This window comes from Sebastes fasciatus, chromosome 16 (genome assembly GCF_043250625.1).
Source record: "Sebastes fasciatus isolate fSebFas1 chromosome 16, fSebFas1.pri, whole genome shotgun sequence".
Lineage (NCBI taxonomy): Eukaryota > Metazoa > Chordata > Actinopteri > Perciformes > Sebastidae > Sebastes > Sebastes fasciatus.
In genome coordinates this window covers 10,619,692-10,644,532 of record NC_133810.1, presented here as the reverse complement: position 1 = coordinate 10,644,532, position 24,841 = coordinate 10,619,692, and the positions used below count along the sequence as shown (strand labels likewise).

Genomic DNA, 24,841 nt, shown 5'->3' with positions numbered 1-24,841 from the left:
ATGTTACACGCTCCTGCAGTGGCATGACAGTAAAGACATTACACTTATGACTCCTAATCTGTACAAACAGAAACATGCAAAGGAGGACAGGTAGTCGCACGCGAACATATGGAGATAAAAGGACAGGAAAAACATTCCTGTCTTGCTTTATTGACCGGAGGGGAAATTGACCTGACGAAGTACATTTTATTGCAGCAGCCCCAAATCACAAATTAGTCACATATGGACTCAAAACTCGCACAGCATCCTACTGTATATCCTTACTAGGGCTGTCAAAGTTAACGCTATAATATAAACACCTTAACAAATTTCTTTAACGCATTAATGCACCTTGCGATTTTTAGCTTGTAACAGGCTCAGTTTTAGAGCTAAAGTGAAGATCCTGGTGTCGTATGAAACTAAGGAATCCATTGGTACCAACCAAGTCAGTCATAGTCAAGTCAGCACACTGACACACTGACAGCTGTTGTTGCCTTTTAGGCTTCAATTTGCCATGTTATGATTTGAGCATATATTTTTTTTAATGATTTCCAATAATAGCTACGTACATTTGCATAAAGCAAGCATATGTATTTGTCCACTCCCATGTTGATAAGAGTATTAAATACTTGACAAATCTCCTTTTAAGGTACATTTTGAACAGATAAAAAAATGTGTGATTGATTTGCAATTAATCGTGATTCAATATTTGAATCAATTGACAGCCCTAATCCTTACGCAAGGAAAAACTGTACAGAAAAAAAAAACTTTAACAGGAAAAAAACGGAGAGAGCCCAGAGGAAAAGTTATGTATGTGCATACCTGGAAGGCTAATAAAAAAAAAAACTTGTGTTAAGCTATATTTCCCTGTTGTCAGCAGCAAGTACATGTGCACCCATTCTCACCCTCACACTCCGGCCTGACACGGTGCGACTCCTTCTGTTTCAGCTGAACCGAACCCCCCTTCCCCAACCCTTTCCTTTTGTCTCCTTTTCTCGTAACACTCTCTGGCCTCGCATGCCTGTTGCAAAGATATTTGCTTTGGGTGGTTGGCAGATTTATAAGGCAGCACATCTGGTGCATGCCTTGTAAAAATGCCAGTTTGGTAACATTCAGGACCTGTAAGTGCTTTCAAGTTGCCTCTAAAGGTATGGAGGCTTGGTTTCCTTTTATCACAAGAAAATCAGCTGTAAGCCAAGTGTCTCCTTAAAAAGATTTATTCTACCTTTTCACGTCTGGACTACATATAGGTTTAATGTAGATTTTGTCCGAAGGTGACAGTCACGTTAATCTGGTGAAAGCCTTATCACCCTAATTCCCGTGGAAACCTTATCTTGTTTTCCCAATGTAGTCAAAACAGTTTAAAGTTAATATGAGCAGCTTTGGTTTTATCTCCAACTCAACATAACAAGACTGTTGAAAAAGGCCATCTGTGAGATCATCTATTTCCTAATTTCTCTCCCTCTTGAGCATCGCTACTCTTTCATTTTCTCCCAAGTCTTGACTGCATTCCTTCTGGCTCGGAGGAGGAGAAACTTCGAAAGAAGTGCGGGGGAAAAAGACAAGAAAGGAAGGCGATCCAAACGCAGTAACTATTTATGAGAACCAGCGTTGTCTACTTCTATGTGCTGCCATCTGATTTCACTGACCTGTTTTACAATGGTAACCAAGCATGGCTAATGGTTCAGGACGACCGGATGCCAGAGAAGGAAAGAAAGACACAAAGAAAGTTTTTCTTTTGCATGCATGTGAATTTACCTCTGCATAGGCTCTCATAAACTGCATTATGTTTAACTGAGGTGCATTCAGGCCAAGAGACACCAAGTTCATCCATTCATCAACCTGACTAAAAGTTACCCTGATTAATAAGGGCTTGAATGGGAAGAGACTGCAGCTCTGGTACCTCCGTCCACAACCACAGTTTGCTCAGGGAGAGGAAGACAGACGAGAAGAGGAGGAGGAGGAGGGGGTGAGGAGGAGAAAAAGGTGGAGGACCTTAATTGAAATCATATGCCTGTCTTTAACTGAGGACCGAGACCTCGGCCTGCCTGCCTCACTAAACACACATACATACAAATTCATGATAACACACACATGCACCCCCCTTCATTCTATCCTGCCTCCTGCATGGTTTAATCCCCCTGGACCTTCGAAATTAAGCTTTTCACATGGCGCTCTGCACCACTAACCAAACACAAACCAGCCCTTTATGGCTCCCCGGGCCTGGCCCTGGGTGCCTCTCTGGGAGGACAGACAGACGGGCTAGAGAGGAGGTATAGCAGAGAGCTGGAGAGGTGGAGGGGGGGGAGAAAGACCGGAAAATAATAGTTTTTAGGGTTTCTGGCTGTGAGCCTGTCTGAGAGGGAAGAAACGCTCCAGGGAAGATGGCTGGAGCATTAGAATCCATTTAAAATGGGATGCATTTGATCAATTTCCTCTATTAAATAAAGCTATTAAAAAGCTTTTACTTCCATAGGTCACCACTGGGTTGAATTAAATTCTTTATGATGCAGCCAATTACAGCATTACATTACAGCCTGAATGTTTCAGGTAGGGCTATCCTCAACCAAAGACATTCTTAGTCGACTAACACTCATACAGTTTTGTTGCCTAATCGATTAGTTGATTTAAATTGTATTACATTCGTCATATACTGTACATACAGGTACATACATGACCTCTGCATTGAACCCATCCTAAGTATTTTTAGGAGCAGTGAGCTGCTGTAAAGCGCGTGTGGAGCAAATTGGGCTTCAGTGTCTTGCTCAAGGACACTTCGACATGCAGACAGTACGACCCGCTCTACCCACTAAGCTCCACAGATCTATTTGTGAACTGAGTTTCTCCACAAAGAATCACACAAAAACACCACTTTAAATCACATCTTGTGTTCACCAGAGAAGTGCTCAGAAGTTTCTAGGGTATAAGTAATTTGGCATGAAAGAAGCATAAAGACACATATAATCAACTTAGGAATTTTGGTCGACTAATCTACTAAGAGGAGGCAGCCCTAATTTAAAGTTTTGATAAAATGATTAAAGTTTGGGTTAGTTAATTGTCAGTTATGAAGCAGTGAGCTTGGTTGCTAAGGCCAGTAAGTTCACACGTGCTGTGTCTCAATTTGCGTACTTCTGTGCGTTCAAACTGAGAAGTATGGCAAAATGCAGCGCACTCTAAGTACCCGGATGTTGTACTCGTAATGGTCAAAACGCTGAGTGTGGAACGCTGGACACATCTCACCCTCAACGGACGCCAACCTATTGCAAAGTTGTGAAAATGGCGGGCGAGGAAGCTGCATCAGTTGCGATTGAAATGACGAACACCGAACTATACAACTTTAAGTTATACATGTGGGTTTTTTTTTAACGAAGCACCATACTGTAGTCGGATGGAAGCCATTATTGGGTTAATTTATCCGTCTGAATTGAATTACTGGTGATACGGCGTGATTTCCGTGGCCGACTATCACCAATGGATCTACCGTGCTTCCGGTGAGTTGTGTGCAATTTGAGACAACACTACACTGTGAAAATGTACACACTACACAAGTAAGTACATAGTGTGCATAGTGTACATGGAAGTGTACTAACGGAAGAATCCAAATTGAGACACAGCTACAGTTTTTTCACAAGATATATTAGTACCTTAGACTCCTGTCTCACAACTGTTTAAAAAACATGTGTCTTTTATGGAGCAGTTTCTACTCTAACAGAGGAAGGTTGAATAAAAGTGGTTGGTGCAAAATTCAGTAGAAAGACCAGAGAAAGACGGTTATTCTAAATCTTCTAAATGTGAATTCTTACCCCCGTAGAGAGTGCTCTCAATGACCCCGTCCACTCCCCAGCACGCTGACAGCCAAGCGGAGCAGGGAGGGCTCCATTAGTAAAAACCCAAAGGCTGATTTGGACATTTCAGGGGATTACTGGCTGATTACTGAACACAAACAACCAAATAAGTGGGGTCAGAGGTCTGTGATCTAAAAGGCCTGCTGTGTGAATGAATGCGGAGCTGCAAAAAAGACTTCCCAGCAATGCTAAACTGGATTCCCTGGCAAGGGATTAAGTAGCAGTGGACCCAGTAAACATATTTTGGCAACTTATGAGAAGACTCTAAACCCTTTAATGGCCCCATATTGTTTCGTATTCAGGGTCTTTTATGGTTTATCCAGTCTTTGCACGAAATCCTGACTATTCATCATTCCTCAGCGTAAATGTGCATCTTTGACGAATTAAGTTTACAACCCTCGAAGCCTATCAAGTTTTCAACTTGTAACTATTTTATGTTTTTTAGAAGGCAAATCATTCTTAATGCCAGATATTGGGAAGCCACTGTCCTGTTATATTCATGAAACACATTTGTATCATGCACACATTTTTTTGTAAAAGTTCAATTCCAAGCAGTGAAGGAATTATGGTCGCAAGGACTCCGTCTGTCAGCTCCTATTAATGTTAGCCCGGAGAATTCGCCGGCAGCTGCCAGCTCCTGGAAGCCTCGGTGACGTGTGATCCAGACCTCTCAGCTTCCGCATTGTGAGGCCTCATTCTTTCCACAAGGCCACGGTGCTCAGCCACAACAGCTATCACTTTAATAATAGGGGAGAGTCGCCATGAATGGCATTCTGATATCACTTGCCAAAAAACGACTGATTGGCTTTAACACTGACCAATGGGCCATTCCCACCTACTTGAAGCTGCCACTGTGTAATTTAAGTGGAGGAATTTTGAAAACCTGACATGTCAGTAACTGCTGGTATCGCTTTACTTGTGCATAAAACTGATCCAAGAGTAGGACGACAGATGTACAATGAGTTTTACAAGGCAGAGAGGCATTTTCTCTCTAAAACTGTCTTTCTCATTGGAAAAAGGTTCAGATTGAAGATATGACGAGAGTTGGTTTTTGCATGAGATTATGTTTCAGCGGCATAGATGCTAAAGCCACGAGACATTATTCCATCAGGCGTCTCGTAAAACCTGATGTAATTTCCATCTTGAAGTGATAATTTGCTTATTTGACCACTAACGCTTTAAGACCGCTGATGAAAATATCAGATGAACGATGTGGATCAGATGAGGTCAAACCTGTCACAGCAAAGAGAGTGATCGTTGTGGGATTCTGAAAACGCATACAGCCGTCCGGTCATCTAGGGGGCATTTGGCCTCTTTTTGTCCAAAAGAGAAGCGGTGGATCACGTTGCGGTTCAAATAATCAAAGATTTGTTGTCATGTAGTTTCCATTTTTTTGAGCATTACATCACTGTTCAAATGCAAATGAGTTAGTTATGGCAAGATGGATGAGAAAAACAGGTGATTGTGATTGAGCAAAAATGCCACAAAATACAACTTGTTTAACTGAAGTTCAATTGCAGGATTTTATCACAGGTTTCCCAAATATTAATCAGTATACCCAAGGGGGAATTGTTTTTTTTAGCTTCCAAAGATGGGCATGACAGAAAGAGTTTAGCAAGAGTAACCTGACCCGCCAGATGGTTTGTTACACAGAACCATCTGAGAAGCCGTCAGTGGAAACTGTTTGGAAAAGAGCAGGGACTTTCAAAAAATACTTGGCAGGTGATTGGATGTACAATCTGTCAATCAAACTCTTGCTGAAGCCAGTCAGGAGAAGAGCGGAAAGATCTTTTCCATCGAGGAAAGCCTTCAGTGCCGTCCTTGGTTCCTCTTTCAATTAAGAAATACTTTCCAGTTCTGATATAACTGATATAACATTTCAGTCTCCAATGAGGGGATCTTTGATGTAAAACGCTCCGGATTTGGTTGTTGATCAATTTCAGTACACTTCTTTTAGTTTGCTATTGCCTTACCATCCTCTCTCTCAAGTGCACCCTATTATTTTGCATGAAATTTGGAAGTTATGTGAAGCATCTGATTACAACTCATTCGCCTTCCCAGAACTACACGGTGGAGCTTAAATTAAAATTTGGTTGTCAAACCTACATGTGCACTTGCTGTTTTACTTACTGTATGACACCTCATCATTATCTCATCCCTGCCACCCGTCGTTATCAAACTATTTATATTTCAGGAAGCTGTGTGCGATATCCAGTAGTCTGCTAAAGACATGAGCACAGTTCTTTGGAAACACATCATACAGTTCCACCGAATTCCCCCCAAACTAATTAAAGAAACACCCGAGAGGCCGCTGCTAAAACAGTCACATCAACCGTATCGGGTCATACACTTACTTATATCCAACAATACAACATTTCCTCATCGACTTTTATGAGAGTCTCCTGTGTTCCCAAGGTGAAAGGAAACACCTCATAGCTTCCATGTGTCACTTCCCGCTCAGTTCCCACAAGCAAGACTGGAATTTCCAACATAGCCAGTTGGTCAAGAACAAGGAGTCCCATAAATAAAAACGGGAATGTTAAATACAGAATGCCGTCATTGGATTCGTAACTATTCGGGAGCAGTTTATTGGTCTCAAGCGGTAGAGAAAATATTGCAATATTCTTAGTTAATGGAGTCAATCTGCCGAGTAAAAACACCAATGAATGCCTGAGTAAGCCAGAAAAATGTGTGGTCATTTTCCAGAGGAATTGTTTTCTTTATACACGATCTGAAGTGTCCGGGTGTGCCTCAGTTCTCACCCTGCTAGCCAAAGCGTACCGCTTTAGTAACAGTCCTAATGTTGCATGTCACATCACACATAGCCGTAGGTATCACAGACACGTTGCTTCAAATCTTTCCCAGCACAATCAAAAATGATGTTGTCGTCCTGATCCAGCGATTTGATTCAGTTAATATTTGCTCATTGCTGTCCAAACTGGCTCATCATCGGAGCAACTGTGGGCCAACAGTATCACATAGTTTGGATTTGGTTCAAACCGTGTTATAGAGGCGCCGGTGCATATATTGTTTCCATTGAGGAACAATCGGCATTGTTGTGTGTCTGAGAAGAGAAAGAAAGAGAGAGCCTTGGTCTTTTATGTGACCCCAGGGAACGGATGTTTCCTCTTTTCATGCTCAGAGGAATCCACCTGAGCGTGACGATAAAGTGGCCCTGACTTGGCGGTTACGAGCCGTCCAGGTTCGCTTCATTAAAAGAGACGCCAGGGAACATTTTTAGGCTTCGGTGAGGGAGAGAGGAAGGACTGGATAAGATGTTACAGAGATACGGAGAGAGGTAAAGGGGATACTCAAGAGAGAAAAGACAGATTTGCTCCTCTCATATTACTGTGTTTGAATAAACAATTGCTGCTGATAGTTCCTCTCTCACACAGGTTTAGTATTTCATCAAACATATGGCAATGCATTGGACAGCCACGGATAAAAAATGTTATTTACAGTATTGCGTTAGGTCACATGAAATGCTCGTTTTTATGTTTGATGATGTTTATCCTGACATGTTTTATCATGTTTTAACTGTAAACTTAATCTTTGTTTGACATGTCCTGTTATTAGGGCTGTCAAAGTTAATGCGTCAATAACTCGTTAACACAAATTAATTGTAACGCCATTTCTTTAACGCATTAACGCACCTTGCGATTTTTAGGTTGTAGCGGGCCCAGTTTTAAGGCTAGTGAAGATACTGGCATCATATGACACTAGAAGATAGATAGATATTGGCATCATATGACACTGGCAGCTGTTGTTGCCAGTTAGGCTTGAGTTTGCCATGTTTGAGCATATTTGTAATGTTAAATGCTAAATATAAACATACATTTGCATAAAGCAAGCACATTTGTCCACTCCCATGTTGATAAGAGTATTAAATACTTGACAGATCTCCCTTTAAGATACATTTTGAACAGATAAAAAATTTGATTAATTTGCGATTAACTATGGACAAACACGCGGTTAAATATTTAATATCGATTGACAGCCCTACCTTATACTACTTTACTGGTCACCTGACAGCCAATTAGAAACAAGTAACTTCTATGGCCATGGTACAAAATACACTAAAATGCTTTGTAGCACAACACATCAACACAACTGGTAATTTCAGAATAAAAGTCCCGTGGGAAGCTGCTGATATCCTTAATGTCAGAGAGAGAAATCATCCGATGAGAATTCTGATCCCACGACCACAAACAGCCCAGATGGATTACATACGCTAAAAAGCTTCTTTCACTTTCGTCTATGCCACAGACAACAATACTTTCCTGTAAGGCATCAAAAACTCCCATTGATGAGTGAACATATAGATTTCACTTCAGCTCTTTGTGTGTCTATTCCACCCTTTTTTTAGACAAGGAGACCCTGCCACAGCGAGGGCTGAGAGATATATCAGTCCCGACTTCACAGCTACCACAATACAATACTTGATGAATGGACACTCGCATGTCTGAGCCACAATATCCTCATTGTCTGTCTGTTTCAGTCACACAGTCACAGCATATGTGCATGCACACACACACCTCCTATTCTCTCTGTGCTCAGAAACCTGTTGGCTTGCCAGCACTGGAAAACTTGGAAAAGATCATCTGCTAGAGTTCATCATGCCTTGAATGTCCGTTTGGCAGCTCGTACGACTGGAGAACAATCAAGATACTATTTCAAAACCATTCCAGTGAACAGTGGGATGCATTATCTCATTTATAATCATGTGAATGATAGTGTACATGCAATTTAGGGATCAAGTGTTGTTGCCTGTTGCCATGGATTCTGTTTATGATATAAACAGAGTGAGAAGACTTGGGTCTCACACCCAGAGAGCTGCACTTTTAAGTTATGACCCCAGATGTGGATTAGCCTCTCATGTGGCTGACGTGGTAGGTAGCAGAGGATCCTGATCCAAAGCAATAGATTTCAAAGTACAAACCAAATTTAACAGTAATCCAATGAGAGAAATGTGCTGCTGAGTCATATTCATAGTTAAGTCAAAAATTTCGCTGACATCTCATCCAGAGTGAACTCAACACTGACTGATCTGATTGAGTTTTTAAAGGGGTCTTTAAATTATGTTGTTAATAGTCACATGAACTACAGTATTGGACACTAAATATCATCCATCAGCAGTTTTCTTTCCAAAATATTATTACTGACCTTCTAAAACCACTTCAGATCGAAGCCTATAGAGTTGCGAGGAGCAAAAGGTAAATACGTTTGGGGAGAATTTTAACTACAACTCCCATGGTGCATTTCTGCAAGAATCATCTCATCTCTATCTTAAAACTCTGCCACAATTTTGGATGAAATCAGCAACTATGGCGCTGCATTTTATTCACAACTTTATTGACAATTTTTTGAATTTGCTGCTGCTCTGATTTGCTTCTTCTCCATAGCAATCCTGGCTAAAGCTCATGGGTATTGTAGTATTTAGACACATCCGCCTTACCAAACTGATGGACAAAACAAGGGCTACGTTCAAAATTGCAAACTTTATCTTTTTACTTTTAGTACATACTGCAGCTGCCCTTACACAGTATGTACTGTCGCATGCAGTATGCATACTAATTCGTCAACATTGCGCCTTGAACTTTGACCTTCTTGTTCATATATCCGCTGCACAGAGGATTGTGGGTCAGAATAGCCAGAAAAGCATGCAGGCTTGCATACTGAACAATATGCTCAGATGTACAACCTGGTATTTTTGGCATACTGCATTTAACATACTATGTATTGTGACATACTACATATTTTTCTGGCATACTAAATAGCATGGTAGTATGGGTATTGGAACGTACGGATGGTTTCTCAGAAACAAAGTTGAAATAATTAAAACTGGTGGTCGTAACATAAACATATAAGATCATAACATTATCTAAGAGAGTCACATGTTCCAATTTTAAGTTTAACTCTAGGAATATGAGTTGCATAAATATTTTTAAATGGGAATACAAACATATTTTCTGGAAACAGCAACTTCCACTAAGGAAGAGACAGCCAATCATATTAAATGTAGGTCTATGAGTCAACCAAAGACTTCACCAGCTAACTTCACCCATTATTTCTTTCCTCCATTTGTGGTCTGGTGAGTAATTTGAAGTTTATTTTTTCAGCCAACACCTGACTGAAATCCGAACACTGAAACTCTGTGTTGGCAGCAGGAAAAAATTCAAGCAGATCAGTTCTGACAGTTTCCCAGTGGGTGTGAATTTAAATCCAAAGAAAAACCCCTTGTTGCTTGTGCTTCGGGTAAATCCAGAGTAAACAGTGGTTACCTGTGAGTCAGGCTCCATGTAAGGGCTCGTCTTGCCATCTTCACTAACTGTTGGCGACCACACTCTGTCTCCTGAGCCCGACCTGAAAGACAATACCCATGAGAGGAAGAGAGTCAGATAAATCTTGCGCCATCGAACACCCAGGTGTTGAAGCATGCAGTTGTATGACTTTTTTTTTCTTTGCCGACAGGTTTTCCACAGAAGATCCAGTGTATAAAGTGTAATTATTTCTGAGTGGGAATGACTGAAAAAAAAAAGTGAAAGCAAAGACAGTATTCCCTTAAATCCTCTTAGAATTACTGTAAAGTGGGAAAGATGACGAATTGAGCGTCACACGATATCCCTCCAACTGCTGTCCCCTTTATGTGCCAAAACTATCACATAGCTGCAGTTAACAAATCATATACTGGTGGCTTTGTATGTGTATGCATGGATGTGTATGTGTAGTTTGTACATTTGGCAGGTATTCACATTAGGAAAGCTACGTTCCGGCCTCCTCCCACTGGTACGAAGATAAAGTCATCATCACATCATAACTCCACCGTATGAACTATCCAGTTTTTGGGCCATGGATTTTTCTAAAGTAGTGATAACTGAATTACTGGTATCTGAGGCTTCACCCACTCCTGCTCAGATTACCAGTAATTGACTCCAGTTGCATTTCCTTACAAAAAAAATGCATTGCTTTTGGACTGGCAGCAATGATAAACTACATTTTAAAGCTCTCAAAGCTTTTGGACCCAGGGACCCCTTATCAGGGAGAACGTTTCCCAAGGAGCCCCTCTTCATAACACAAATCCTGCATAATGCTTACAACCATTTGCACTCTTAGATGCCACATATATGCATTCTAAAACTCTTCAACCTCAATACTCCAGACGTGTTTCATAGTGATAAACGGAAACACATTTCAGTTTGAATCATGTTAAGATAAGATGAGATAATCCTTTATTTGTCCAGTGGGGAAATTTGCAATGTTATTGAATATTAATACCACTGATATACTTTTAAACAGAGGATGATTGTATTCCAATTGCATTTGGACTCAGCTTGACTGCATTTTATAGCCTACATTTCAAGTAATTGATCTTAAAAGCTTTCAGAAAATGAACAGTAGCAAGACTGGCATACATGTATTCCTAATAAATCCAGATATTTAAACTCACCACTTTAAAGCTGACTAAGTGCTTCAATTTAAAAAAAAATATTATTTTACTTCTATTTCTCCTAGCCCAAAGCTAACCTGGGTAGAAAATATGCTTGTTTTATTGACACAAATGGTCCCCCATATGTAGATATGCACTTTTTAAAGATACTGCACAATCTTATAATTTAAAGCAAATTATTCTGCGGACTCCCTGACAGAGTGCCACGTACCCCACTTTGAGAATCACTGATTTACAGCACCGCAGAATGGGCCTACTGTGCACGAACATCATTTGTTTCCAGAGAATTAAAGGCTTCGGCGAAATTAATGGAGTGCAACTTATTTCTCAGGCTGATAAAACATTGTTATTAGTCTCAAACGGCATCCCTCAACGGTTCACTTGCATTCCTCTTTCGCTTTCAAGTTACGTGTTGAAGTGGTGGCAGTTTGCACGACATATCAAACAAAAAAAAGGATCTGAGGGGAATTCTTTGGTCTTTCGGGTTGGGGAGGTTTTTGTTGCCATGGCGTTGGCTGTTCAGTGGGAAGGCATCCAACTTCCAAAAGGGTAACACCAGGACATCATGCAGGGTAACTAGGGGGTGTCTTTGTGCGAGTGCTTCTCTCCACTCATCTTCCCCTCTAATCTTTCACACCTCCATCCACAGAGAAAACCATTAACTCTGGCTGACGTCTAAAGAGGTGAGGTCATCCGGCTGCAGCTGGCACGGCGTTGGCTGGTTGAGCTGAGGCAACGCTCCAGATATGAACTACGGAGGTGTTGCTATCAAGGGCGCTCTTATGAGGCGGCGAGTGTCTGGTGGACTGCGTAGGATGACACCCCCCCTCCTCCGTCAGAAAGCCTTCATGTTGTCAGATTGTTTGGTCACGATGGTTACCGCACAAACAGCCTATTGAAACGAGTTAAAGTTCAAGTCTGAAGTGGCCTATTTGAATTGACATTTTGGACATTTAGCATACGTCCATAATAATGGGAGATGTGAACTTCGAGGCGTGAGTGGAAACTGTGAGAGGCAGACCAGCTTGGGATTTACAGAAGTACACTGCTGCACTCATTATACTGTAGGTCAGTCTGAAGAGGGATGTCAGTTATGTCCTTGAAATTGAAAATATACTCCACTTGAGACATGAGTGTTTGAACTCCTGGCTGTTATTTCAGTTATTAAGCTTAGATGTAGAAGCACAGCAGAAGGAAACAATCTGCTGCACACCAGTTTAGTGAGGGACAATGAACTGTATTGTTATTTTCTGTTTGCCACGTTAGTGCGTCCTCCAGTATTGAGTCAGTCTGTGACAGATCAGGATCCTGCTGTTGCTCCACATTCATCAACCTGTTCTATTCTCGATCTCTTCTCTCTCTCCTCATTTTACTTTCCCATTTTCCTCGGTCTGTTTTTCTGCCTGATCCGAGGTAAAAAATCAAGTCTGAGTAGTAAAACTCCCTCCTAGCCTGGAAATACCTTTGATGATGTATTAACCAGATCATCTAGTTGCAGACTGAGTGGTTTTATCTCGTTTTTACTTCCACCTCCTCTGTCTAGCCGCTACGCAAGGGGGTTCTCCGAGAGAACAGATCTGTGCTCTTTCGTAATACAGATTCGCAATGATAAATAGGACGGGGGTGAATAGTTCCAGGCTCATTCTTTAAGTGTCGTCTTTGATTTTCGCCCACCAGCTCCCCATTCTGCTCTTAACTGTATACATCAATGTCAAACACGATTGGATGCAGACAAATGGAAGGAAAAGTGAAAGAAAAAAGGAAAACTCATTTGTGAAATTTAGACCCATGTGTTCTCATTTTGGTAAAAACTTTTTTTTTTTTTTTTTTTTCAAATAGCCACATAAGGAACTTTAAAAATCACATAATAGGCCCCAAAAGTACTTTTAGAATTATAAAAGGAAAGCGCAAGGAAAAGAAAAACATAAGCCACACTGAATACGAATAGGTAAAAGACAAAAAGATAAAAGTAAGGGGTTAAAAATGAAAGAAACAGAAGGTCTCATGTCATCACGACGACTTTCCTATCCTTTCCTTTGGTCATATTTTCCTTGCTTGACTGAACTCCCCCTGCCAGGTTTAATTTCCTGATTGGGGAAATCTGGTTTTTGGAGCGGTGGATGAGTTTACTTTGGCTGCACGGGATCTCCATGTTCGAGGAGGAGCATGGGACAGGCGGCTGAAAAAAACCAAGTGCCCTCAAATTAAGATGCGGCTGATCGCGGAACATTTCAGGGTTCACCGAAGAGTCTTGCCTCGTTGCCTCGCTCTGTCAAACCCATCAGAAAAAAAAGGACGGTTTCAGCCCGATCATACATCAGAGACCACTGGAGCAGCTCCTCTGTTATTTTGTAACGTGAGATGATTTGAAATGTGTTCTCCTCGGGGAGTAAAGGCAGAAAATCACCTTTTAAAGAGGAGTCATGAGGGTCTCATCTGCTGACCTGAAGGGGGGGTCGCTTAGGAGAGATCTGCATCTGGGTGATGACAAGATCAATGCAAGAGAGCAAAAGGGAGGGAGGTTTGTGGTCTCCCCCCATCCTCCCTTTCTGCAACACAGCCTCTCAAACTCCATTGATGTTGCATTTATAACCACCACAAAAAAGAGACCTTGGGAGAGCGTGAGAGGAATGATGCGATGAGGGAGGAGAAGGCAGCGGTGCGGGTGTGAGTTGGGTCCGTTGGAGGTTTCTTTTTATCCTGGTCCCAGCTGGAGTCCTGTGTTCCTCTGGTCCCATGCAGCCTCGTGCATAATTCCTCAGCTGTGAGTCACAGGTCCTCGAGTCAAAGCGTGGCAGCAGGGGCCAATCCTCCAGCGGTCCCACTCTGTCTTTTCTCTGCCTGTTTTCTGTGATTCCTCCTGAATCCCTGTGCCCTGATTTTACTCTCCAGATCACGAGCAGATTTGTATTTCCCACGCATGCATTACACATCCCCTAAACCTCTCATCCTAGCCTAACCCCTCACTACCAGGTCTAACCGCACTGTAATCCGTGTATGTCCCACAAAATGAATTTGTGTGTAATTTACGTAATCGTGAACCAGGAAATATTAAGAGTGACGAACGCTACGTAGGGAGGAGGTCGAGATGATAACGGACGTACTTAAGTTACGCCACTTCTGGAGTTATTTTAAGCCAAACCACGACCTTTTCCTAAACCTAACTAAGTCGTTTTGTTGCCTAATCCTAACCAAGTCGATCTTCGAAGGAAAACGAACAAAAAAGGAGGAATAACTTTTTCGTATAATATCATACAAACCGTTGTGAGAATATGTTGAACCTTAACACACCTAAAATTAATACTGCGACCCTGATCCAAATATAAACCTACTGTACAAACGGTCCTTTAAACAAGCAATAACTGCTTGTACCCTCATCAGTACATTATATCTCTAGTGTGTGACAAAACAACCTCAACTCAAAGGTAGCTTTTGATCAGACCGTCTAGATGGGCTAGATAAATCTCAAGGAAGCCATTCCCATCTTTGGACTGAGACAAGGGTTTTGGTCTCATGCAACCACTTGCTGTCACTCTACCAACTTTTTACACTTACATAACCTTATTGTAAAACACTCAGCCAGTTTCAGTCACTGATGAAGACTGTGAGATGCAGTTGAAAGCTCTGAAAGCGCTAGTAAGTGAACCATTGGACCTATTTGATACTTAGATCGACCACAGCTTTTGGTATATTTATTATTTATTTATTTAATTTAATTTACTGTACATCATTCCTTCCAGGTTTTTAAAAGTTCAGTTCACCAAAATCACAAAAAAAATGTTTTATTACGTGTATAGTGGTTAACCAGATAATTTTGTTTTTATGTGCCAAGGTTTATGGGAATATCTTCTCCTTCTTCTTCTGTGGCCCCAATAAAATGGATGTGAATGTATATACATTATGAGTAGATAATAAAAGTTCCAATGTAAACTCTTTAAAGTGAGGTCTGTGAATTTATTCATACTAACCAGGACTTTGTTTCTGAAAGCCGCTGTTTCTCTAAATGTCATTTTTTCACAAATCCAACGCTATTCACTCTCATTGTATTGGAGTATAGAAGCAAACAATCCCAGAGCAAACAAAACTGAAACTATAAGTATGTTTAAATGTATGTTTTGGGGTCATTTTGGGTGAACTGACCCTTTAAACTGTAAACCATCTGCAGCATAAGCTTCATTCCAGCCGGGACCTAAATCCTAAATTTTCTTTTCAACAGTAAGTAAAATTGAGACGAGAGCAGCAGGGTGTCCTTACTTCACAAGCATTCAAGAACAAGACACACAGTCAGAGTAACACACACATACACCGCTCAGCTATCATGAGTCATTTCTCAGCACATTTAACTTGCCACCCCAGCAGGACTCTTTCCGAACAGCCTGACCAGCGGTGGAAACACATCCAAACCACCGTCATCTGTCTCTCAGGCCTCTGCGACCACATGGCCTTCGCCTATGAGCTCTGGCAGAAGGAGGGAAACTGCAGGGAGGTGAAGGCAGGTTGGAAGAGAGGGCGATGAAGAGGAGATATAAAAAGAAGGAGTCGAGTGGGAATTAGGTTTGGATAGGGAAGATGGCAGAATGCTACAGGGACGATGAAGAGGTCAAAGGAAGAGGAGGAGAAAATAGAGAGAGGTTTTCCTCCACAGCTGGTTCATATATTCAAAGACTGTTTAGGTCTGAGGATATAAAAGCCAAGCAAAGCAGACATGACACACTCCAATACGGGTTTTGTGTGTCTTGTCCAGGTCCTCTGACATTACAGTGAACTTGGACAGCGTGCGTGGCGGGGGTGGCCGCCATTTTTCCCTCCTCAACGAGACGACACAGCATCACTGATGCCAGGAACTAACAGAAACTCGCGAGGGTGTTTCACCTCACAGCGGAGCGTTGACAGGCCTGCATCAGCAGGGAGGCCCGATGGAAAATGGAAAGCTGTGGTAAAAGCGGTGACCTAAGAGCAGCTTTTTTTTCTGCTTCCTTGTCCTCGTCTTGCTTTCCTTATTTTCTCTTTCGTTCTCAATTCACTTGCTTCCTTTAATCTCTCATCTTTTTCCTCACTTAAGCGCTGTGACTATAAACTATAAATCCACCCAAGAACATTATTGGTAATGTACTATACGTTCCATCAATTTTTCTTCTTGTGTGGTATATAGTTGGGTGATAAATGAATGGAATAAATGACAGTAATCATAATGAATGAAGATGCTCACTGAATGGTTTGAGGAGTATTAAAGTGATGTGACACATTTGCTATGGCCTTCAGATCTCAACACAACTGAACACCAATGACAGATGAGTTTAAGACAGCGCTCCCCACCATCATCATCATGGGAATAACAGCTGAGGGAATATCTTTTGGAAGAATGGTGGTGATCCCTCCAGTTAGGGCTGGGGGATATAGCCAAAGTCTTCTATCACGATATAGGTCTTTTCATATCTCGATAACGATACTGTATATATCACGATATAGCATGTATTCTGGTAATTCAATAAATAAGTAGTCTATATGAAATAACTACATGGTAAAGCCTATTTTTGTAAACTTCTGTGTGAATTAAATACTTGAAAATGAAAGTATTTTCTCATTTTAAGAACTTGAGTGCAAAATGAACATACCAGTTTTAAGTGAAATCATAGAGAAAAAATAAATAAATATGGGCTTAGCCTATATCGCGATAGAAACGATATAGAAAATATATACATTTTGATATCGTTTTGACAATATATATCGTCATATTGCCCAGCCCTACCTCCAGTTATTGTTGGAGAACTTGACATTAGTTTTTTTTAAATTGACCTGATGACGACGCTAGATGAAAAGTCACCAGGAGGATCACCAAAGTTACAACAATTCATCCTTCGGAGAACAGAAATGTCTGCCAAATTTCACGTAAATTTATCCAATAGTTGTCATAGTATGTCACTCAAAACCATAAATGTCAACCTCATGGTGGCGCTAGAGGGAACGGTCAGGGGATCACCAAAGTCTGTAAGAATCATTGTCTGGGAATCCTGTTTGTCTGTCGAAAATTTGGTGATAATCCATACAAGAATTGTTAAGATATTTGGACCAAAGTGGTGGACAGACCAAGTGACACTCCCATTCATAGATCCATGCCATTAGAATAGCTAAAACTAGTTCAACTATTTACAACAAATGTTACATTTTAGAGCAATAGCTTATAGAAATATACAGAAAATATCACATCAAACTCTAAGAGTATGTACTGTAGTCTCCATACCCTCATTTCCCCGGGATATAATGCAACTACAAGATGTGTTTTGATTAAGTATATGACATAAAACTCAAATGAATGTAGGCAGCTCAGACTAATTTTCCTTGTGTTACTGAATGACGTTTTTGGAACTATTACTGTCTGTAGTAAAAATTAGACAAGTCAACGCAGTTAATCACAAATTCTGGGAGGCAAAAACGCTAATGACATCTAAAAATATATGAGCATTTGAAGGTTGGATTTTCCCTTTAACGACAGCATTCTTTGAGGAAAAAACAACTATAGCTGCCGGCCCAAATTTTCATGAAGCCTCTTTATTTGTTACTCAGCTTTCACAAGCTTCCCGGGGCTCTTCAAAATGCTCCGTAATAGAAATTATGAAAGAAGGGGGTTATAAAAAGTAATAAATGCGGAGACTTTACAAAGCAGCATTCTTGTGTTATACAAGACCTCAAGCTCAGATGCATCCAGTGTACTGTAATTTTGGTTCGCAGCAGACGTGTAGACTCATATATTTGTCCATCGGCAGCAACACAAAATTACAGGTCTCCTGTTTCTGCCTCTGTGACTCCGGGACTGTTTGGAGTATTTTATGGCGTAGTCATTTTAATGAGGGCTGAGAACTGGGTTCCTCTCAAATATTATTTTCTAGTGTGTCAGCGTGAGTTCTTTGAGTCACTCCCAATTTTTTTTCTCTTTTCTTTTGACTCCAGAATCAGTGGTTGCAATTAAATAATCCTCAGTTATTCCTGGAGCCCACAACTGAGGAGTACGCCTGTCGCAATTATTACATAATCGCCTGATTGCGGTTGTTTGAGCTGACCGCGATCATTTTGCATAATCGTCAGATTCCACAATCGAGGGAATTTAAAGTCCAAGGTTACAAATGTGGCAACAAATAGAAAGTGAATTAGGTGGATGTCACAGGAACTGATACTTTAGTACCAAGTCAATGCCAAAATTCTGAAGATGTGACAGTACTTGTTTTAAAAAATGAGTCCTGTCGTCCCGGGGATGCTAGAAAATGTGTTTGGGACGCAGTAAACTCACTATCAACAAGTCCAGGGCGTCCAGGATTGATATTACTACATTGCGAACAACAAATCTGAAGTGTCTATCTGAGCACTTTACAACTTTACAATTAATTGTCAACTAAAATGCATGATTGTGACAGCCCTACTGAGGAGTGTTTCCAATAAACTCTACATCCTATATTTCACATCCCCTTCAGTAAATAACATATTTTACATACAAACATGACATCCCCATTGTCTGGATAATTAATAACACAGGGCTTGGACTTCATTCACCAACCACAGACAATGATTTCTGAGAGAACCGTTTCCAGGCCTGCCCAACAGTTGTTATTTATTGTGCCTTTTTATATTTATGTATTTTACTATTTGCATTTTACTGAAGTGGTTAATTAGTATAGCAGCCAAAAACACTGACCTATTTTATCTGTTGATGAAGTTTGAGCCCATGAATGTGGCTCTATTTTGTTTGTCTGCTCCGTCATAGTGACCGTTGCTGTTTATTATCACAACTTCCTGTGCAGCAGTTTTCCTGGGAAAAAGCTACCTCACACCTAATGTTTAGGACACCAAATGTAACGCTTTAATCCCCTGGAACAATGGTATGAGTCTTAACACATACCCAGCCTTGATTTATATTTTGACTTGGAAGAGTGTGTGGGAACGTCTCGTCCCTTCATCTCCTTTTTCCATAACGTCCAGCAGGAATATTTAAGCATTATTTCAAAACTCGTGGTGATGCATGTCCTCTATCTCAGGGAGAGGAACTCAACTCTGAGCTTCACGGACTACCTTTACATGCACAAAGTATTCTGATTTTAGCCCTTATTCTAAAAAAGACAATATAAGCTGTTTATATGGCTAATGAAAATTAATATTCCACAAACCTGTTGATATCCAAGTCTCTCATAATGTTTAAAAGTAGATGTGTTTCTCCTTCTGACCTGAAATGTGGGCTTTTCTTTTGGACATAAGCTGCCAATAAACAAGGCAAGAGGCTGTGTGTCGCAAACTGCCAGTAAGTAAGGCCAAATTCAGGATATCCAAACAGAATATGCTGTTTACATGACCCGTATCAAATTCAGAATATTGTTATATTGAATAACAGTGGAATATTAGTGTGCATGCAAACGCAGTCACTGTGTTATCTGTGTAATTGATTTTCCAGCAATGCACCCTGCAGAAAATGTTGGCTGTAAAACATCATTGGAGGCCCATGTGGATTTCTCACTTGGTCTGTCTGATTCACCGCTCCTCTACTTGGCTTCAACTTCCCTCTCTCTGTCTTGGTCTCTGTCTACAATTGTTATTCTTTCTCTTTTTATATTTTATATTTAACTCTTATTTGCTGTCCTAAACATTCATATCCATATTTTCAATTCTCTTCTTTTTTCTTAAGCTTGAACCCTTGTTGCTCTGTCTTCACTGCCCTTCACCAGCAGTTCATTTCAGCGCTGTGCTCTGGAGCCAAAGGTGAATGCCTGACCCTCCTCCTGTCCAGCAGCAGCAGGGCAGTTCAGACTGTAATTATTCAAGCAATATACTGCGGAAAGGTCACATACCAGCAGCTTGCCTTGTTCTGACTCTGCTGTGTTGCTATCTTGTCAGTTTAAATGGAAAATTAAGGGGGGTGATGAACAGCATGACTATGTTTACTTGTGGTTATGATTTAGTCCTAAAGTCACTGAATTTGAACTGATTATAATAATATTAAAACATCAAGAAAGATTACTTTTAACTTCTTCAACGCCATTACATCAGTTGAAATTACGGTCAAGATCCGAAGATTTCCAGAAAAAACAAATATGTTGACTTAAAACTGCATGGAAAATGTGTGAAAAATGATGCACAAGAAGTCTTTGATTGTCCACTTTGGTGTAGCCATAAAAACGTCTTCTTAAGTTTGAATATGTCAGTCAGTATAAATGTGAGAGAGCTCCAATGAAGGGAAGAATTCATGTGAAGCTAAACTAATGGACCATCACTCTGAAGGGCTCCTGCTTTTTATCACACTAAATTACTTTCTCCAATGTCTTCAACAACTTTGACTACTTAAAAGGGACATTTAAGTTGAATTTGGGTGCATTAGGGTGCAAGTGTTTAAGCGAGGGAGTGCCCTTTTTGTGCTCCCGTAGCTGCAGAGGAGCTCCCCCGGTCTTTGCGCGCTGAATACTACTTTATGTATCCTTAAATAAATTTACTATCCCTATGTGGACAAACCACTTAACGCTCAGCCGCTGAGCTTGACATATGGATGGATGGCTTCTACTACAGGCTGTGGGGAAAGGGAGGGCAGTTGCACGCTCGAGTGCATACTATAAAACACAAATACAGTGCAAAGAGAGAGAGAGAAAAAACGTGTTTCTCTGTCTGAATTTGGAGTTCCTGCATGTGTGAATCTTTGCTGATCTGACGGGTCTGATTGCTCAGAGAGTGATTCTTATTTCCACTGAATCTGCAACGCTCAAAACCATTACAGGAGAGAGACGCTGTTGTCTGCTGCCCTAAAAGGAGAGGGCTGAAGCACCAGTTGTAACTGAGGCTGAAACCACACAGTGTTCTTCATCTGAGAGGACGGGATTCAGAGGTTGCCAGATTTGCTCTGCACTTTCCAGTACTCTGGCGGTAACCATCTAATAGAAATGTGGGGAACAACTGCCATTTCAGTTTTTCCTTGGTTATCCCCCCCCACCCTCCCTCTCTCTCTCTCTCATTAACTGTTTAGATGGATGATTTCCGCTCGGCTATGTTGACAGAAACATGTTGCTCCTGTCCTCCGCTAAAGGCCAACTCATCCATCCTCACATACTCAGCCTCAAAATGATGCTGAGGAGTCGAAGCTAATTTTCCACCTCGTGAACTGGTAAAATGCACAATATCGAGCTGTGAAGTCCATTTCAAAAGGTCACCGTCTGACTCACATATATACACAAGCCTCATTGACTTTGACAGCGCGCTATAGGAGCAGAGAGTCGATCATTTAAGCTGCCGTAAACCTGCCATACGTCCGTATGACTCGACTGTGCCGAGCTGAACAGACCCGCCAGAAATAGAAACAATATGTGTTCCTGGACGAGAGGCAGTAAATGACCTTAGTCATAAAAAAACAGTCACGTTTTTCATCTCAGTTCACTTAATGAGCCTAAAAGCAAAAACCATAAGCAGCCTCTGCTGTCAAAGCAGTGACAACTGATTAGCAAGTGACTAATGTTTGTAACGTTTCCTGACTTCCAATTATTCTGAACGTCATAATTTCCACCAGCCATCCTCTGTGGAAAATGGGCTGAATGTACAGTTTGTCACGTATTCTGAAGAAACAAGCGCCCATAAATAATAAGTCTGCAAGCAATTACTATAGTACGTACTAATGATGTAGTAAACGGATCATGCAAGGTAGCTATATCTCAAGTATGGTTACAATTTTGAGTATAAACAAATACAGTACATGTGTGGGTGTGTCAGTGTCTTTCAAAACATCTCAGTGGGCTACCTCCGGGTCTGAGAAGTGAAGCAATGCTGAAGTGCCTTAAACTTGCATTCTTTCTAATAGCCAGCAGGGGGCGACTCCTCTGGTTGCAAAAAGAAGTCTGATTGTATAGAAGTCTATGAGAAAATGAGCCTACTTCTCACTTGATTTATTACCTCAGTAAACATTGTAAACATGAGTTTATGGTCTCAATCGCTAGTTTCAAGTCTTCTTCAATACAGTGAGATGTTCGCTTGTTACGTGCATACAGACTTTTCAAAATAAACTTCTGTCTTCACAGGAAATAACTTGGTTAGGTTAAGGCAAGAAAATGATTTGGTTATGTTTGGGAAAGGATCGTGGTTTGGGTTAAAATAACTACAGAAGTGGCGTAACTTAAGTACGGAAGTTACGTGACAAATAAATCAACGTCGACATCTGGTTTCACGCGGGAGACGAACAGTGGTCTCTTAGACGAAAGTCATCCTTCCGCTCTCTATGCTTCCTGGTTGCCAATGATGTGGATTACATACAAATTGATCTTGTGGGATAAACACAAATTACAATGCATTACTTTTCCTAGGTATAGCTACGAACAGTTATGAGAAAACTTTTCTAACTTTGTAGTCTTCAGTCCCAACTGACAGTGACTCGAGTGACATCACTTGAGGCAATTTATCAGATGTCGCACAGCTCCTTCAGAAGCCACAAAAAGCGTCATACAATTTTTTTCACAACTGCAGTTGTACTCCCCAACAACTGTAATCAGACTGGAATTCCTCTTTTAGGCAACTAAAAGATCTTGATTATAATTTAAATTAACCAAAACTGACCAAGGTCTCAGACACATTGTGCGATTCATCCCGACGCCCCGTTAAGTGTGTTTGTGGCATTATAAGCAACGTCACGCTAACATGACCACTAGAGGTTGCTTGTCAGGAAAATCTAAACATACTGTAGGTTGTTCTCAGGGTTTGATCAGATGATTAATGCTGTTTGATGAGGACCAAAATCTTGTGTTTCCATACCTGCTGATGTTGAGTGTGAGCTGCTGAATGCAGGTTTTGATCCTGTTCTGAGCCTCCATGTGTGTCATGAGCTCCGTGCTGTCGCCATTGATAGCCGAGATGGTGTCGCCTGGACACAGGTCACCTTGGGCCGCCTTGCTGCCTGGTGTTACCTAAAGAAAACATTCACACACACACACACACAGCCATCCAAGCACACCCAAGGAAAGAAAAGAAAGAGCTGTTATAAGTGGTGTCAAACTGTCAGTGAGGAAGAAAGAAAGAAAGAAAAAGAGTATATGCGAGGGAGTGTCAATACGGAGGCCAAATTCAACAAAAGCAAGCTCTCTTTTGATTTATGTGATATTGCCTTGGGCAGCACTCTAGGTTTACGTTTTCAAAAGCCAGCAACAACGACACTGGGAAGTGAGAGGCCACTCAGAGTTTGGGAGGTGGTGAAATATTCGGAAAGTACTGGAACACTTTAACACGCCTGGCCTTTTGAAATTTTGTCAAAAAATAACAATGTCCAATTTTATGATCACTCAGCAATTGCATCAGACTAAACCCTCGGTGTTTCATTTCAAGTGCAGAGTTTGCATTTGAACCTTGAACGTTAACAACTGTCTCTGTGTAATGTTAGATTCATTTACAAACATCTGCTCAATATGTTCTTGTAGCTTTCTCTGATTTGTAACTTGGACCGTTCTGATCTTGTAAAACATTATGTCCACATCGCTTTAATTTTTGAGGATTATCTTTGAGCCGCTGGACAGTGAGCAGGTTCCTCTCTGTGATCCCTTATTATTCCAGAAACACTCAGGTCGGTGGACATCTGAGCCCCACGGGGAGGCAGAGGGGTGAGGAGGGGAAGGTGGGTGTGTTTCACCTTCACAGACACACTAAGTAACATATGATAACAATTTTCCATTATTACACACACACACACACACACACACACAAATGTCCCTGCTATTTCCAGGCCTGCCTCTGACTGGGTTTGGCTGACATAAATAAGAAGAAACTACCAATCAAATCATCCATCATGAAACCAAGACATCCACAGTAAAACAGTCACTGTCATATGGCGGCAAGCTGCAGAGAAAAAAAATACCCTTTACTAGCCATGAAACAAAAGTGTAATAAAATGCGAACAATTGTCAGCATGTCTCCGGTCTTCTTTGTGCGCTCCATGTGCTGTCAGGCTATGACATGCATGAGTATTAGTTTGACTGCATTTTTTTCCGACCATTAAATGGGAGAAGATTTTCTGCAGCTGGACGCAATTGCTATAGTCACAGTTTAAGGAGGAATTTTAACTGCAAGAATTTGTGACACTTTCATATTGAGAGTAGAGAATAGAGGATCAATATTGATTTACTGTTGAGTAAAGTTTATTAAACTAGCAACAGCTGTTTGAATTTTTTTCTCGATGAATCCTATCGTCCATAAAATGGTAAAAAAAAAATGTCCATCACAATTTCCCAGAGCCTAAATTGATGTCTTCAGATGCTTGTTTTGTCTGATCAAAAGTCCAACACGCAAAGAAATTCAATTTTGAATTATATAAAATGAGAAAAGCATCAAATAATCACATTTGAAAGGCTAAAACCTTCAAAGTTTTGACATTTTTGCTTTTAAAAAATACTTAAATGATCATTCGATTATCATAGTTGCAGATTAATTTTCTGTGGATGGACATAATTATCTACTAATTGTTTCATCATCACCAAATAAGTAAATAAATAAATAAAAAGCTAAACTTTTACCACAGATCTCAATCAGGTAGGTTTTCAGATTCCAGCCCTTTGTAACATGCCTCAGAGCT

At 40.9% G+C, this 24,841-nt stretch overlaps 1 protein-coding gene across 2 annotated transcripts in view; it reads right to left on the bottom strand.

The window, feature by feature from the left end:
• pdlim4 (PDZ and LIM domain 4) overlaps window positions 1-24,841 on the bottom strand; it is a 51,430-nt gene that overhangs the window by 17,612 nt on the left and 8,977 nt on the right. For both annotated transcript variants that reach the window (XM_074610234.1, XM_074610233.1), the window contains exons 2-3: window positions 23,035-23,186; window positions 10,106-10,187 (exon numbers count right to left, since the gene is read on the bottom strand). In XM_074610234.1, the coding sequence (XP_074466335.1) occupies window positions 10,106-10,187; window positions 23,035-23,186 (234 nt within the window). The remainder of the gene's footprint in view (window positions 1-10,105; window positions 10,188-23,034; window positions 23,187-24,841) is intronic.